General features: G+C 39.4%; 1 protein-coding gene across 15 annotated transcripts in view; it reads left to right on the top strand.

Annotated features, from left to right (window-relative positions):
* The window catches only part of adgrl3.1 (adhesion G protein-coupled receptor L3.1), a 106,451-nt gene that overhangs the window by 36,823 nt on the left and 52,772 nt on the right, over positions 1 to 16,856 (top strand). For all 15 annotated transcript variants that reach the window (XM_067497447.1, XM_067497436.1, XM_067497448.1 and 12 more), the window contains one exon: positions 10,149 to 10,258. In XM_067497447.1, the coding sequence (XP_067353548.1) occupies positions 10,149 to 10,258 (110 nt within the window). The remainder of the gene's footprint in view (positions 1 to 10,148; positions 10,259 to 16,856) is intronic.

The following is a 16,856-nucleotide window of genomic DNA, read 5'->3' as shown; positions in this document are numbered from 1 at the left end:
ACACAGGCACACAAACTCTGTTTTGCTACCCTTGCCACAGCTACCATGTTGGAAAATTACTTCTGGACTTCAAACAGACTTTCCCCTGACACCTCTATACTACCTCTCCCACCTTGTCACCTTGCATGCCCTTCTACCCTTCTTTCTCCCTCCTCTCTTTCTCTATGTTGCACTTGCTTTTTTCTCTCCCTTCCAATTGCTCTCAAAGAAGTCCCTCAACACAAAAGGAAACCACTTTGACAAGAAAGACAAGGGTAGGGACTTGTTCCCCCTTCTCTTCCGCTCCCCTTCTCCTCCTTGCTTTTGAAAGTGTTAAATAACAACTTGCCTTATTTATTATTCTCCTATCTGCCACACTCTTAATATCTCAATTTTTATAAATCTATTTCCATTTCCTACTTGTCTTTTTTGTACGTCAGATAGCGTTGTTAGTACTTCTCACTGTGACTTTTCCTTTATCGTCCTCTGTTAGTTTTCATCGTCCTGTCTTGTTTTTTCATTTACTTTATTTCTTATCCGGGCTCAAGGGACAGGTGGGGTTGAGACTGTAGGGCACGAGGTGCAGAATATTGCTTATTTTGCAATATGTATTCTAATATTTTGACCTCATCATTAGCAAAATGTGCAGGGTTGATTGGTACAGAGAAATCCTTTGTTTGAAGACTGAACCACAGCCTTTAGCTGCCTTGGGGAATGCATGATCACCATAAACACAAATTGATGCACCAGCCCCACACACAGACACACACACCACCACTGAATGCATGTGCAGCTTGCATGAACGTACATACTGTACTTGCAGACACACACTCACAAAGAAATTGAGAGACTTGCTCATCAGTTCTCAAGTTCGGTCAACTTCTTCTGGCAGCCTGTCTCTTTAGAACTGAGTCTCAGCCTTCAAAGCACCAGGCTAGTGTGGAAACACATTTGTGTGTATACCTGTATGTGCACGTGTGCCAATGAGTTCCTCTATAGTTGTATGCTTTTGTATGTGTGTTACTCAGTGTGCACCCACATGTTGGAAACATTCACACTGGCGCTTTAAAGAAACCTCTGAAGTTCTTTTCCTTTGACTCTCTGAATTATAGAACAGCACTTGAATCATAGACTGAAATCTAGTGTTAGCCATGTGCTGCAGTCCATGACTATGTAACCAGTGAACTATGCCACACAGTGTGGCACTTTTTTCAGACATACCTGCACCTCATGTGTCTTCACTAGTTGAGTCTAGGCCATTTCTGTAAACACAGAAGCAGAAGAAGAAAGATGAGGACACTGTTAAAATGTGCAAACCTAATATAAATCTCATAGTTCTGATCCTTACAATCATTATTTCAGTCCAGTGACTAAGTAGAAGAACATTATGATGTGCTAAAATAAAGTTTTGCACTGAGGCTACTGAGGCTGAGTTGTGTGTCTGCGTGTGTGTGATGTCTACCAGAGGTAGACCAGATACTAACAATTATATCTTGTTATTGTTATGTCTTGTATCCATTTCTGACTTTTTCTTCCCTTATCTGCTCACTCTTCTTCTTTCCTTCCCTCCATTAACTATCCTGCTTCCCAGTAAATGAGGTCATATCTGGAAATGTCCTACTTAATGTGTATGCGTGCAGCTGGATACATGAGTGTGTGTATCTCACATATTCACCACGGTTGCAGGAGATGCCCTGCAGCACCCTGGGGGCACAACTGTCACCCTTGCTCAGTGCGGTAATTAGGGCCCACACACAGATGTGCATACACACAAACACACACTCATAGATACATATATCGAGAATATTGAGAGAGCAAATAAAAGACAGACTTAAAGATGGACAGATTCTGGCATACAGCCATTAGTCAAACACATATACAGAAAGTTACCATCAGATTATGTGACAGCAATAAACACAAATGTTCCTTTATGATCTCATCATTGCATTCTCCTCCACAGCCCACGGACACATTGCTATATACATTTACCCTGACTGACAACTCTGGAGTTCCCCCACTACCTCTGTATTTTCACATGTAAAGGTCTCCACTGTCTGACCCTGTTCTCCTGTTGCCACAGCTCTGCTAACCTTAGTTATCATGCTTCACCGAGCACCTAACTTACATGGCTGCCTGAGAATGGTCTAGACACCACACACTCTTTCTCTCTCCTACATGCACACACAAGGTCTGACACATCCACAGTCTAACATGTGAGTCAGCGCCTCAGACATGCAGGCATGTACAGTGACTGATTTTCTGACTGACTTGATACCTTGACATTGACACGCAAAACAAAGAGAACAGTCCTTGTCCCCCTGCAAATGCACATCCATGCATACACACAACAGCATGCATTTTTGTACATCATGATGGGAGCCTGACTAAATCCTACAAGACAGTGCCTCGGTGTGGTGTGGCTCAGTCTTCTTGACGGCAATGGTGTCTTACACGCTCATCTGCTTTTCCCCAACCAGCAGAGACAGCTCAGCTGTCTGAAATGCTACTCGTCTTTTAGCTTTAAGCAGGATTTGGAGTTTGTGCAAGCAGGTGGTCTTGGATTAAACTGTGAAAAGAGGGGTGTCATATAAAAAATGCACACATGTACACACAGATGTATGGCAGAAAGAAACAGGGATTTCAACAGAGGAATGTTGCTAGGTAAAATCAGGAGGAAGCCTCCCCAAGTGTGTCCTGAAATCGGACGACGTGAACGTCTCCATGGTTACCAGTGGAAGATGAGAGTGGAGGGAGGAGAGGAGAGATAGTAAGCTCAAAAACTGTACTTAGCTGTTTCTAGCAAGTGAGGAATGCAGTGTTTGCATGCATTTACTGTGTGTCTCACATACATTTTTCAGCAATTTCACTTTAACCATAAACAAACCACAGGTTTCCATATGCCTTCAGCTAAAAGTGCTGTTGCTATGCCACTAAACTGTAAAAGAAATTGTTGTGAGAAAGGTAGCTTGGGGGGAGGGGTGGGTGGGGGGGGGGGGGGGGGGTTATGTTATGTTATGTTTTAAAGCAACATAGTTTTTGAATTAATAAAGTGACACGTGTATTAACAGAAAGTGACTTAAGTTCGACTGGGTTACGCAAGAAAAATGCTTTTTGTGTTTTCCAAAAATCCTCATATTGTCAAACAGAAATATAATCCCGTTGCATTTACATTCCAAACAAAAACACACTAGTATTTGCAGTGTAACTGATAGACATGGTTGCATTGCCACAGGCATTATACAGGCTGCAAAAATATATGCAGCTTCCACACAGCTGCTCCTAACAGAGCAACTTGCTGTTTCACCAAAATGTGCCAGTTATGCAGGCCATTTTTCTGACTTGACTGCAATTTTTTTGGATTGGAGTCAGAATCAAAATTTTATTTCGCTTTTCAAGTACAATTGGCATTAGCGCTTTCAATATTGTCTAGCAGTCATTCCCTAACACTGACATCCCACATGCTTCAGTTCATATTACCAAAGTGCATGCAAGCCAGGTACTGTACACAGTTTGTTAGACTGAATTATAGATTAGACAAACAGCATCGACTCCAGCTGTCCTGCTTCATTTCTAACTATCCCTGCCCAACCCACTGCTTCAAACTTTTGACTGACCACACCTAATCCAGGTAATCAGGAGTGGGTTGGGCAGAGATTCTTGAGGACCGGAGTTGATGACTATACAGTATTCACTCTGTATAAAGTATATATTGTATCCTATGTCAAAAGTGCCATACATGCTCAGAATGAGGAGAGTGACACCCTCTAGACCAATATTAATAATGTAACACATTTCAAAGCTTTTTCCCAGTAGAGAAAACAACATTATTTTACCTGTGCCTTTTTTGACAGGCTGCTCGAGAGCTGACAGGACTGCATTGAGCGACCGCCGAGGATTGTGTTAGTGTCTGTGTGTATGTGTGTGGGAGTAAGAGAAAGAGGGAGACAGATCTGTCATTTCTTTATAAGTGTGCTATAGTGTTGCTGGCACAGGATGTGCTGCGTCTGCTTCACTATACCCCATGGCAGACATAAACACAGATTTACTCACAAACACATACTATATACACAAACACACACAGACACCTGTCTTTTGCTCCCTTTACCTTACCTCTGTCAATCACAATCCCTGCATCATTCGTCAGTTACATACAACATCCCTGTTCCTCCCTAGTTTTTTAAACTCTTCCTGTTTGGCAGGTTTGTTCCAATCTCCCCATTTGTCCAGCTCGAAATAGCCTGCTGTATATGTGTGTATAACCGTATCAGGGAGCTAATAAAGCTGAAGTGAGGCCAGCAGCAGCAGAAGCTCATATGTGGTGTGTGTGAAAGAGATAGAGGGACTGAGAGTGTATGGCCAGCCTAACAGCTCTTTATCCTGTAGCGAGATACAGTAACTATGGTCTGTCTGCTGTCAAATGGGTTTTCTGAAGTCCCACAGGACGTAAAAAGCCCAGTGAAATCATCTCTTCCCTTCCTTTTGTTATTTTCATGAACTCTTTTATTTTATGTTTTTCCAGCTGCTCAACTACCTCCCTTAATTTTCACTGTTTGGGGATTTCAGTTAAATTTCTTCTCAGATTGGGTTGCAAGCACATAAACTCCATCTTTTCTCTATCATTTTTATCACAGGAAACATTTTAGACAAAACAACAGATTTTACAGTAGTGGATCTATCCTGCTTTAATTTGATCTACTAATGTACTGTAATTTATAGTGTTATTAATTCTTGTCAACCAATAATTATTGTCAGGTTTTGAACTTACTTTAAACTGAATATCTACAATAATTTCTTTACTATCTAGCCTTTATTTCATTTTGACAAAATTTCTGTCCTGAGCTAGCACATCTATCCCTACAAATCCCTCTATATTTTCATTCTCATTTTAGGTTTATACTCTATGAGTCAAACATTTCTGTCTCTTTTCTGCAAGTTACCTCACAGAGTGGGTGAACCAGGTAAAAAAAAAAAGATGGTAGCATCAGTCTGTATTGCATGTTTTGACCAATGCATAACTGTCAGAGGAATTTCACTTTTCCTGCTGGTGAGAAACAAAAAGCCATACGAAAACATATTTGTGGGATGAGAATTGTTCTTGCATAAATAAATGTTACATTTAAAAAAATAATAATTTATTTCAATCTTATTGAAAATGTAAAAAAAAAACAATAAATATAATTTGTATCCTCTCATTTACTCAGTTACTTCTCCCTATACAGTAAAATAGACACAGTTTACTTACACTTAATAAGGGGTAGTGAATAAAATCCAGACACTGATCATTACATTAAATCAGGGGGTTTCAACTACCACTATTCTGTCTAAGACGAAGCCTGAGGACTATTGTTGGGCATAGCCTACTGAGTATAGATCAAAAGGGCATTATTTTAATATTGAAGATCCTCTTGTAATTTTAAAATGCTATATATTGCCATGAATTTTATAAACTTCTAGGATAACTTGTTGTGTGATAAAGAAAATCTAAAAAACAAATGTCAGAAAAGCAAGAAATTCAAATTTCACTGTTTGTTCTTGTTGATTAGGTAATTTATGGTTATAGTCTTGATGTTTTGACCCTTTAAATTACCTTTAGTTTGTCCAGGTGGCTTAAAGACTCCTTTTAAAGACAACTGGTCAAAGAATCATCATCCCACAGGCAGGCCTCACAACATGTAAGACAGATATATTAAATGCTGAAAGACAAACTGCAGCAGTCAGACGCAAATACCTCATTGTAGCAAACAAATATGAATAATTAATAGATTAAAATAAGCCTGGAGGTAAAATAGGGAATACTTGAATAATGTTAGTTGAAAATCATATTGTTATGCAAAGTCTTCACGTAATTAATTCTTTCTTTCAATCAAATCTCACAATCATCATCAGCGAATCGAATTTGTCACCTGGTTGTTTCAGTTGTTATGTGACTTGATTTTTCCTAAACTTTGCATTTTCAAGCAGCTCAGTGAGGATATTGATGTATTGATTGTAGCTTTCATGGTAAATTATTGGGGGTTACTGTTTCAATCCATGACACATTTTGTTCATATGCTGAAGGGTTTGTTAGCGAAATATGGTGCCCCAGACTCAGTGAGTGTCTACCCAAAATGTGCCTTTTTTTAACTGCAGTTTTGCAGTTGATTCTGTACAGTAGTAGTACTCACTGTGACAAACCACTGTACTAGTTGTGTAGTTCTAGAGTTCTAGAATGTTAATCTTTATTATTGGTAACCTGTTATTGTAGAGGCAGCATCCAAAAAGACTACTTTGTAGTCTGGATATGTTATGGATACATTTATTTTGGACGCGAAAATAAAATGACAAAGGGTAAAACTAGCATACTATTGACAGCAGTAGGCAGTGACTTTGCACGTATCCGGGATACTGCCAGTGTTTGTGTATGTGTATAATGGTACAGTTACTGTATGTTACGGGAAGTTTGTATGTTGTTAGAATTTTGTGTATGTGTCTGGATGTGTGTTTACTGATACAGATACCAATCCAGAACGTTTGCATGTGTTAAGCATGTCCACAGAGTGTTGTGGATGATTCTGTGTTGCAGTTCGGATTGACTGTACTCAAATGTTGATTTGCGAGGACTGTACTGAGGCTCTGTGCATCACTCACTCTCAGACACCTCTTTCAACTCATGAGGATTAGTTCCCAGCTCTCACTTGCTCTGTAATTATATAGTTCTTCAACACATCTGCACTCAAGCACATACACACATACAGTAACAGGCAAAAACACACACACACACACACACACACACACACACACACACTGAAATATTTATTCACTTTTACATCTGCTCACAGACACATGCGTGTGCTAACACATATGCACACACATACCGACACAAGCTCCGTCAGCCAGTGTCAGTCTCATCAAATCATCAGTCAGTTATGTTTATATGAGGAATAGAGACAGTGATGGAGTAAAGGGAGGTCTGCCAAACAAAGTAAAAAACATCAGAGACAAGAACAACAGCAGCACCCACTGCTGCATCGCAGCTTTCTGTTTCCCTGCCTGCCACAGCTTGGCTTTGTTAGTGAATAGTTTGTTTATGTGTGTGTGTGTGTGTTTGTGTGTGTTGCACGTTGCAGGGAAGAAAGCCAGCAGGCAAGGCGGTATCCAGGCCACTGCCTTGTTTTGATGTGGCCATGCTAATTAAAAAAGGAGCTTTTCTACCAGCACCAAGAAAAACATACTGAAAAAAATAGAGCCATTTTGGTGTTTGAAAGTATGTAACAAAAGCAATAAATTGCAAAGGTGAGTTAGGAATATGTGCATTTTCCACATCTACATTCATTGTGGTTAAAATTCCAGAGAGGAACTGAATTTTTGCTGATGTTTTTTATGTTATGCTATGCTGCTGGATAAACACATTGGCAGTGAGGCAATGACAGTAAAGGAGAAAAAAGAGAGAAGGAGCTGGGGACATAAGGGAGTCTTTTTTGAATCTGACTCAGACTACTGGCTCAGACAGAATGATGACGTCAGCACAGGCTTTACTAAGGATGGAAGGATCGAGGGAGAAACAGAGGGAGGCTAGAGATGGCGCCCTGAGGGAGGCAGGGATGAGAAAGATATTAAGGAGGGAGAGAGGACAGACAGTGAGAGAGAGAAGCCAGCAATAAAAGGCCTACCACATATATCTGGGTGTGACTTCAGAAACTGCAGCTAAGTGGGTTTAAGGCAGATAAACAGCCTGAAAAAACAGACAGTTGGAATGAGAGACAAAGAAAGAGGAACAGAGACGAATAATTCCTTGGCGGGAAGGATGAGGACAAAGGCTGAGAAAGAAATTGGTTTATTATCTTGGCTTAGCAAGTGTGCAGAGATGAAAAAGAAAGGTAGTGCAGGCAAAAAATATAGAAAGAAGGACTGATAGCAGAGAGATAGAGTGCACAAGAGATTATGTCAAATCTTTGCTCTATACCCTCTGTTTAAAATACCAGTCTATAACCTCTGGTACTTTATGACTCAGCCGGGAAAGTTTTAAGAGCTTTACCTTTTTTGCACTATTATGAAGCAGAAATAAACACACACACATACACAGCCACAAAACCTAAATTTTCTCCATTTTGCTGCGACACATTTGCATCTTTTCATTTTTATACACTGCCGGTTCCCCTAAAGCTTTTTTTTAAATGTATTATTTTTCACTTATTTTTGCATTTGCACTTTATTTTTTGGTATCACTTGGTTTTAGAAACCAATTCACTAGACTATTTTTTGTGTCAGTTTGATTTTTTTCTGTCTCTTCAGGAATGAGATGTTATTATTATTTAATAATAATTATTATTATTTAACCTCTGGATTTATGCAGTGTTACCAGTTTTTAGATCTGTCTCTCTAAGCTTTATATGTGGAATTAGTCGACTCTGTGATAAACTGGTGAGCTCTGCTGGGTGTAAAATGCCTCTAAACCAATCACAAATTGACTCTAGCGCCCCATAACCTTTAACCCCTCAGCAGTATAAATAATAGATGGATGGACTGATGGTTTGTGTGCGGATTGAAGTAATTTATCCTACGCTTGAGCCTGTGGCAGCACTTTTGAGCACAAAGGCTTGAGTCAAACAGGTAACCCCAGTTGCTTGTTTTGATCTCTGCGTTGACATCCCAACTATCAAAAATAGCAAAATCTGATCAATCACTGTAGGCCAATCAGTTGTGTCCGTTGGTGGGTTTTTTGGAGCAAAGTCATAGTGCTGTGTCACTTTTGTGTCCCTCCGACTCCACCCTAGTCCAAAACTTGCACTGATGACAGGTGACCGATGATGAAGGCATCGGGGCAAGAAATTAAAAAGCACAGAGGCGAGTAAAAAGCAGGGATGGAGAAAGGAGAGAAGACTGGCAGGTATTGTTATTAGAATATAACAGACGTTCCATTGCATAGAGTTTAAAACCTTTCATTCTGCAGAAACCCCCCAATTGACGTCAGGTGCACTGGTCAGCAATAGACATCAACATATGTCACAGTAAGTTCTCTGTGTCATATGTGAATATTAAACTAAAAATTAAATTAGCTCTCATAAATATTGCATTATGCAAATTGTTGAATGATACTGTAAGAAAAGAGACTTGAGGGGTTTGGCGTGCTCATTAAAAATTTCTCAATGGGAGAATTGGGATGTTTTTAATGTAAATGTCGCCTGTTTGACAGGTGCACAGAGAGGGAGAGACAGAGCAGTTGTACTAATTGAAAGGAAATATTCAGATGAGAGAAAAATTGTTTCATCTGACTTCTTAAAATAGGCCTTTTCTCTTCCCATGTCCCTATTCTTGCGCGTAATAAATTCTTCATTCTTGTTATTTCAATAATTCATTTAAACCAGTAAGTGCCATAGATATAAAGTAGTGCACCGGTGTGGGGTAGTTTTATGTTAATACATGTATCTATCAAAATGATATATGGGCTAGAGCTGTCCCCCGACAAAACATGTTTTATGAGGACCAGCTTTGGCATGTTTAATTACAAACACTTACCCATAAATGTCATTCTGCATTTTAATAGTCACACATATACATGCATAGGAACTCAAACGCTCAGGCACAAGATAAATATACATCGAGTGCTACCTTACCTAACCTGTGTTAATAAAAGAGAGGAATACTTAATTTTTGCGGTTCAGAGGAGAGCCCCCCTGATAATTAGAATTAATTATCTGCAGTCTGGGGCAAAATACTTTCAAAGCCATAGGTTATTGTTCTCACTGTGGCGCACACACACATATACTCATGTGCACACATACATATATACACACATACGTATACACATGAACACACACAAACACAAGTGTCCTTGTGCAACAGCTCTTCAGCAGCCATTGTGGATCACCTTGTGTACAGCTGAACTCAATGATTCCATTAGTGTGACGTTCACTCCAGGTGTACCGGTAAGGACATATTGTCTGCTCTCTTGTCAGTCTGAAGGGTCCTTAAATACAGATGACTCTCGAGTGTCAGGGTGAATGTAGTGAATTATATGTGTGAATATAATACATCTCAGTGTATATTACATCACGCGTGTCAGGGTTTGTACGCTGTGTCATAGTGAGTTTTTTGGGGATTTCAGAAACATGTGCGTTGGTCAGTCGGCTGTGAGCATGTAATTGTGTTCCACTAACATGTTTGCCTCTTTGCCTTTCATCCTTCCGTAGATGCAACAACCGGACCCAGTGTGCAGTGGTGGCTGGGCCTGATGTCTTTCCTGACCCCTGCCCTGGCACATACAAATACCTGGAAGTCCAATATGAGTGCGTCCCATACAGTAAGTAATCCCCTTTGTTGTTAAAATTCATATCTCTATAATTAGGATGCTAATTTCTTCTCATAAATTTATCGTGACAACATGATTTATTCTTGATAAAGTATACATAAAGTATATATCTTCTTGAAACTTTATTGATCAATCTCTTCCAAACACATCACAGTGAAAATTAAAACCCAGTTATCCTTTTGCAAAAAAGAGGAATTTGCCTGAAAACAAAACAGTGCGTATAATTCTGATAAAACATTTAACTTTTGTTAAATCTAATATCAGGACTTTTACATATTCTTTGTATTCGTGAGATTGTAAAAAGTCTGCAGTTATTCACAGTGACTTATTGACTTCAACATGCTATTTAAATCCAACAAGATCATCAGTAATTTGACTGCCACAGCAAGTTTATGTGAAACTGCTCACTGAGAAAGTCCAAGGGGATGGATGAGCGAGAAAGATGGGCTCAAATGATGACAGATGGTTAAATTACCTTTGCCTGTGTGGAAACTAAGTGGAAGGTTGTATTCACTCAAGTAAAATACTCATGGAGCATAGTCACAAATTAACCCAACAACTGTGAATTTTTTTTAATTTTTTTATTTTACATTTCTTTTCCTCAATATCTAGGTTACAGCTCACTGCATAATAAATGTTTAAAGGTTCAGGGTGCAGACTTAGTGGATTAAAGACATCTATTTGTCCTTGATGTTTATTTCATGCCACATTCTAGCTTAGGGGGTTTGTCCAAAGGCACAACTAAAATGCAACTGCTGTGTCTGTTTTGTAAAAAGACAAATCTCAAGTGATACCCCTCCCCCCCAATACTATCTCTCTCTCTTAGAAAAAAGACAATTAATGAATAATAAGTGTCAAAATAACAATACATTTAAAATTGAGAAGACTTGCTGTATGTACTGTACAGGCACTAAACTCCACTGGCAGATTTAAAACAACTTTTGTTGAAAACAAAAAACAACAACAACAAACATAATACTTCTACTTAGTAGTCTAAAGTCCCTCAAAATGAGTATGTTGGGAATTGCCACAGTATAAATAAAGTTGAATTGACAAAAGCACATTTACCTGTGAGTGTTCATTGAATTATACACATGCATTTCTGTATGTCTTAACATTGACATGTTTTGTTGACTAGAAACATGTTGGAATAGTTGTAACTCAATAAAAGACATGGGAACATACAGAGATGAAATTAATATTAGTTTACAGCAAGAAAACAAATTTAAATTAATGTTGGTAAATCGTACTTTGCCAAATGAAAATGTTGAAGAAAAAAAAGTGGAATTTGTTTTATGTGCAATAGAATATAGACTGTGTGTCTAATATGAGCTTTTTCAATAGGTTCACTGATTAGAATCTAATATTTCTAACTTTAGTTTTTATGCCTAATTCTTCCTAAAGCACTGCATAAGTCCCTGACAGGTATTTTGAGTTTTTTTATTCAGCATTGTCTGAGTGCACAGCCTTGGCATCATGGTCCATATAGACAGCCAAGGTGATCTCCCACACTGAAGCATTCAATTATGTCTGGCTAAACGGCTCTTGCCTGGCGTCTAAAATGACCAGCAGATTAAATAATAGGACTATCAGAGCCCTCTCTGGAGCAGATGGAAACACAACCTGATACCTGCTTAATGCCCCACCAAGCGCGTGCACGCACGCACGCTCACACACCACACACGTTCGGGCATCAAAACAGAGTAGATGTCAGTGTGTGTTTTCACCCTTGTCTCATCCATTCATTTTAAATGTGTCTGCATGTTCTGTCTTTATCTTCTACATAACTGCACGCCCTCGTTAAAATACAGCTCTGCTTATTTCCTGGATTCATCACTGTAAAAAACAAACAGTAGCTTGGGAACAACAGAGTGCAAAGGGAGATGAGTTGCATGCTGATCTGATAAACAGTGGGTCCAGCAGGGTCCCGCAAAAATAGACAGCATCTGAAACCAAAGTCATTAGAGAGCTCAGTTAACAGAGGGAGGGACATAAAATGAGAGATGAAGCACAGGAGAAGATAGAGAAGGAGACAGTATTGTAGAGAGATAGACATTGAGCCTTTTACAGTACATTAGCAGTTTTTGTGTTCTGACTAAGTGTTCAGGCTGGATCAGGTAGCACAGTGATACACTACCTGGCTCCTATGGGTGTGTTTAGCCATGAGAAGTGTTGCACAACATTGAAGAGAAGAATATGTTGTATAAAAGTGAAACAACTCCTGGGGAACCATGACTTAAAACTTTATACATTGCTGTTTTAAAAACTGTAAGCTTTGCACGACATGATTCTGCCATTTACAGAACACTCATATTACATCCTTCAAATATTTATGAAATCAATTTTCTATGAAAGGTGTAATAATGTCTGAACGTTAGAACAAGATACTCCTGTTCACTGACATTCAGGTCGAAGATCCAGCCGTCTGTGATCAAGCTGTTGTGTTTGACACAGCAAATCAATGCTGCCAGCTGCATTGTTGTAAAAGATACATTTTGTAAGACATCAGGTGGTGAAATATTTCAAAAATGTCTGCTGCTAATCAGGACACATCATTAAATGTATTTATTTGTTTTATTTCCGGTTATTTCCGCGCATTGTGCAACTTTAAAAAATTATCATACATGCATTGAAAGGCTGGGTCAGCTTTAGTTCACTCAAATGACTGTAACATAAACGGACTTCCATAACCAATGGAAGTCTCCCTCGACTTTAAGACCGATAACGCTGGTTGTAAACACCAGACCCTTAATCACAAACTGATTGCTCGGAAAGGAAATGAGCTGCTCTTCAAAAAGACACCACTTCAGACTTTCCTAAGCATCGAAATTAAGGTAAAACTAGATGTTGTAAACAATTCTCAAAGTGGGTTGTAAAACAGGTAATTAAATTATGTACGGTTCAGTTTTCAGGGAAATTTTGCCCCTCCGCCACCCATCCTTGTATTTTTTCTTGGAGATTTTTGGCCTGCACTACCTTCACAAGTCTTCATCTCTCCTCTCAGCGCTGCAGGTTTTTGGCTGTTTTCCAAAGCTAAAATCAAGAGCTCTCTCGTTTTCTCTCTCCGGCTCTCTGTGGTATGAGTGTGTGGCAGTCGTGTGCCAAACTAGCCAGCTAACTTTGGCAGTAATTAGCCACCTGTGTATACTTGCTCATAACACTGCAGGCGGACTATAAATATCCGTACATTAGTACAGTAAGGTACAAAGACTTACTTCAAGGTAGCTCTCGTACATGGATATGTTTAATGTCTAGAAATACTGCATGTACAAAAAAGATACATGGCGATATATATTGTCTCATTCATCCTCAGCATTAAAAAAGGCAGGAGCACTTATGAAGTAATTAGCCTACTACCACATTTAGTGTATTAATCAGGAAAGCCAGTGATATGTTATGCAATACCCATGCAGCCTATTTTAGACAATAGAACTTGGCTCTGTAGAAAAGCTAATTAAAAGATAAAATCACCTTCTTGTCTGTCCAATTAAAGACTTCTGTCAGATTGGACCCTTGGAATAACTTCATCATGATGACATGAGCAGAGCTGCTTTTGTGTGTGTGTGTGTGTGTGTGTGTGTGTGTGTGTGTGTGCATGTTGTCGTGGAAACAATTCCTTACAGCTAGGATTCTGTGTGTGCATGTATGTTGTACAGTATATGTGTGTGGGTCCTTTTGTGTGCAGGTGGTTTGTTTGTTTTCAGAAGGAGAGTGAGGGAAGATGGAAGGAGAGAGGCTGAGTGAGGGGCGCGAGAGCGACAGCTGAAAAAGAGATGGAGAGAAAAGGGTTAGACGAGGCCAGCGGATGAGGAACAGAAAGAATGAATTAACTGATAAAAGACACAGTGTGGACAGGGTTTGGGGGAAATGGCGGAAATACGCAGGATGCAACAGAGAGCATGAACAAGGACAAAGGCACAGCATGAAAAGAGAACGGCAGGTGAGGATGAGAGGACAGAGAGAAAGAGGAGAAAAATAGAGAAAGAAAGAGGAAAACGTCTGTGTCCATAAATGACCTTGGGCTTTAGCCGGCTGAGCTGATTGGAGATCAGAGATAATAGTGGTAAGGCTGCTGTCGCCACTCGTTGTCTGCAGGACTACACATACAACCATGTTACACACACACAAACACACCCACATCTTTCCTCCTAGACAAATTCCTCCTTAATAAGCCATACATTTTCAATAAAAATGCTAATTATCTTTACACTGCAGCACAATCAGGCTAACACTGTGTGTGTGTGTAGGTGTGTGTGTGTGTGTGTGTGCGTGTGAGAAATGGAAAGAGGGGAAAACACAGAAAAGGCATCTTAGGTTCAGTAAAAGAGCTTTTGATGTGATGTGATAAAATTTGATAGGATACTGAGGCAGATATTTATGAATATTTTAATGATTTTTACTGAATGTGAAAATAGACAGACGACATATTCTCCCAAAAGAACATTGCTGTTAGTGTTACTCTCCTGCTTTTGTTTTTCTAATTTTCAATTTAAAGCTTTTCTAAGAATAAATGAGCAAAATTATCATTTTTTTTCTCCCGCTGTAGCACTAACTATCAGTAGTTCATTCTAACTGGTTTTACACATGATCAAAGATGCTCGATATATAAAAACATGCCACAGTTCTGCAGAATTCAATTATGAAAAACTCTGAAATAGATTGGGAGGACATGCTTTCTTGTTGATGCTTTCAATGACACAAGGACGTTTTCTGCCAAATTATCTATAGTTTCTTATGCCCCCTCTCAGCCGTAGCCAGAGGCATTATTTTTTCTGGTTGTCAGTCCATCCCATACTTGTGAACTTAATATATCAGTTATTGCCTTAAGGAAAATTCTTCAAATTTGATACAATTTGGTGTTAAAATCCAGCAGCACTCAAGGATGATTTTGGGAATCAGTTGTCAAGGTCAGAGGTTACTGTGACTTCATGTCCATCCAAATTCTTAAAGGAATTTCGTCACATTTTCCACAAGCATCCAGTTGGATTTATGAATGAACTCTTAGGGCTTTGGTGGTCTCTTCAAAGGTCAATGTCCCTGTGATATCCTAGTGGATGCTTGTTTTAAAAATGAGGGTTAGAATGGGAGGGACAAAATGCCTCTGGCACAAACGTCACTTGGACTCATAGATGAACCGATAATTAGTAGATAAGAATAAGAAATGTCTTAAACAGACATGCATGCAAACTGCAATTGACTTGTTCAAGGACACATAAAACCTGGTTTTGTGTCCTATTTAACTCTTTCTTATAGCCATTTTCAGTGTCTAAATTAGCACAAAAGACCCCTCATTTCTTCTATCATCTTGCATGTGTGAGTTGACCTTGATAAAACCTTGATGTTTCAACAAATATCGTACCAAAATGTATTCATTCTGTCAAATCCTGTGTACTGAAAGATGAATGGCTGTAAAAAAAATATATAAAATGTAATATAAACTTTCTTTTCTTATCCTTGTCATAGCGGATAAAACGGAGAAACAAATCTGCAAAAAGCTCACCAACCAAGCCATCTGTTAATCTAGTGAAACAATGAGCACCAATACAAATTGAATGACATTTGTTTGACATTTTGCGTGCCATTTGGTGTATTTGTTACTGCCACACTTTTTCATTTGAAAATCTATTAGTTGCTGGCAACCTTGAACTTGGGTGTTTTTTTTCCTTTATGTTTGGGAGGTTGTATAAGAGCCTCAGGTGATGTGAAGCGGTGGTTGTTAGGTGTCATTATTCCCTGTCTTCTTAACCACAATGTGTCTCTTTTTATTGTTTATCTGTGTGTGTGTGTGTGTGTGTGTGTGTGTGTGTGTGTGTGTGTCTGTGGGCATTTGGCACATCGATATTGTTCCACTGCAAACACCTCTCTGCATAGACATACTATCTGCTTTCTTCCCAAGCTTTTCTCACGAGGGAACAGCTTCCTTGTGGTGAACCATTTTATATCTTAACTTGTAACAACACACACACACACACGTGCAAGCACGCACGTACACACACACACGTGCAAACACACACACACACACACATATACACTTGTTCTTGGTTTAACACGATCTCCTTGCCGAGATTGCTTATTTATCGAGAGTTGTGCTAAGCTGCACCGGTTACCATGCATTTTTCATGAGCGTAGGATTTAATGGATGGTTGTGTGTGTGTGTGTGTGTGTGTGTGTGTGTGTGTTCTTGTGTGTTTATGATTGTGTGTGTGTGTGTTCGGCTGTGTGTGTGTACATCTGTGTGGGACTGTTAGTTACATGCGTATGCTCTGTGGTTTGTAATGAGTTTTGGCTTTAATGTGTTTAAGAATTTATACATGTACTGTGCAACATGTAGTACACTTGAGCTATATATAAACATGTGCCATCCGGAAGTCCTTTCAAATGTTTTTAGTTCTAGGACTCCTCCTCTCCTCTCCTCTCCTCTCCTCTCCTCGCCTCGCCTCTCCTTCTTTCTTCTCTCAGGGGACCAGTTCCATTCAGCAAGTCTCTAATGGTTTCAAAAGACACAAGGGCACTGCCTGCAGGATAGGGTTTCTGCCATGTTCACATTCCACTCAGTTCCCCCGGGAGCAAGGTGGAATGGAATTCATAT

Source organism: Channa argus, chromosome 3 (assembly GCF_033026475.1).
Source record: "Channa argus isolate prfri chromosome 3, Channa argus male v1.0, whole genome shotgun sequence".
Classification (NCBI taxonomy): Eukaryota; Metazoa; Chordata; class Actinopteri; order Anabantiformes; family Channidae; genus Channa; species Channa argus.
Note: the sequence above shows the minus strand (reverse complement) of the source record. Positions and strands in the feature narration are given on the sequence as shown.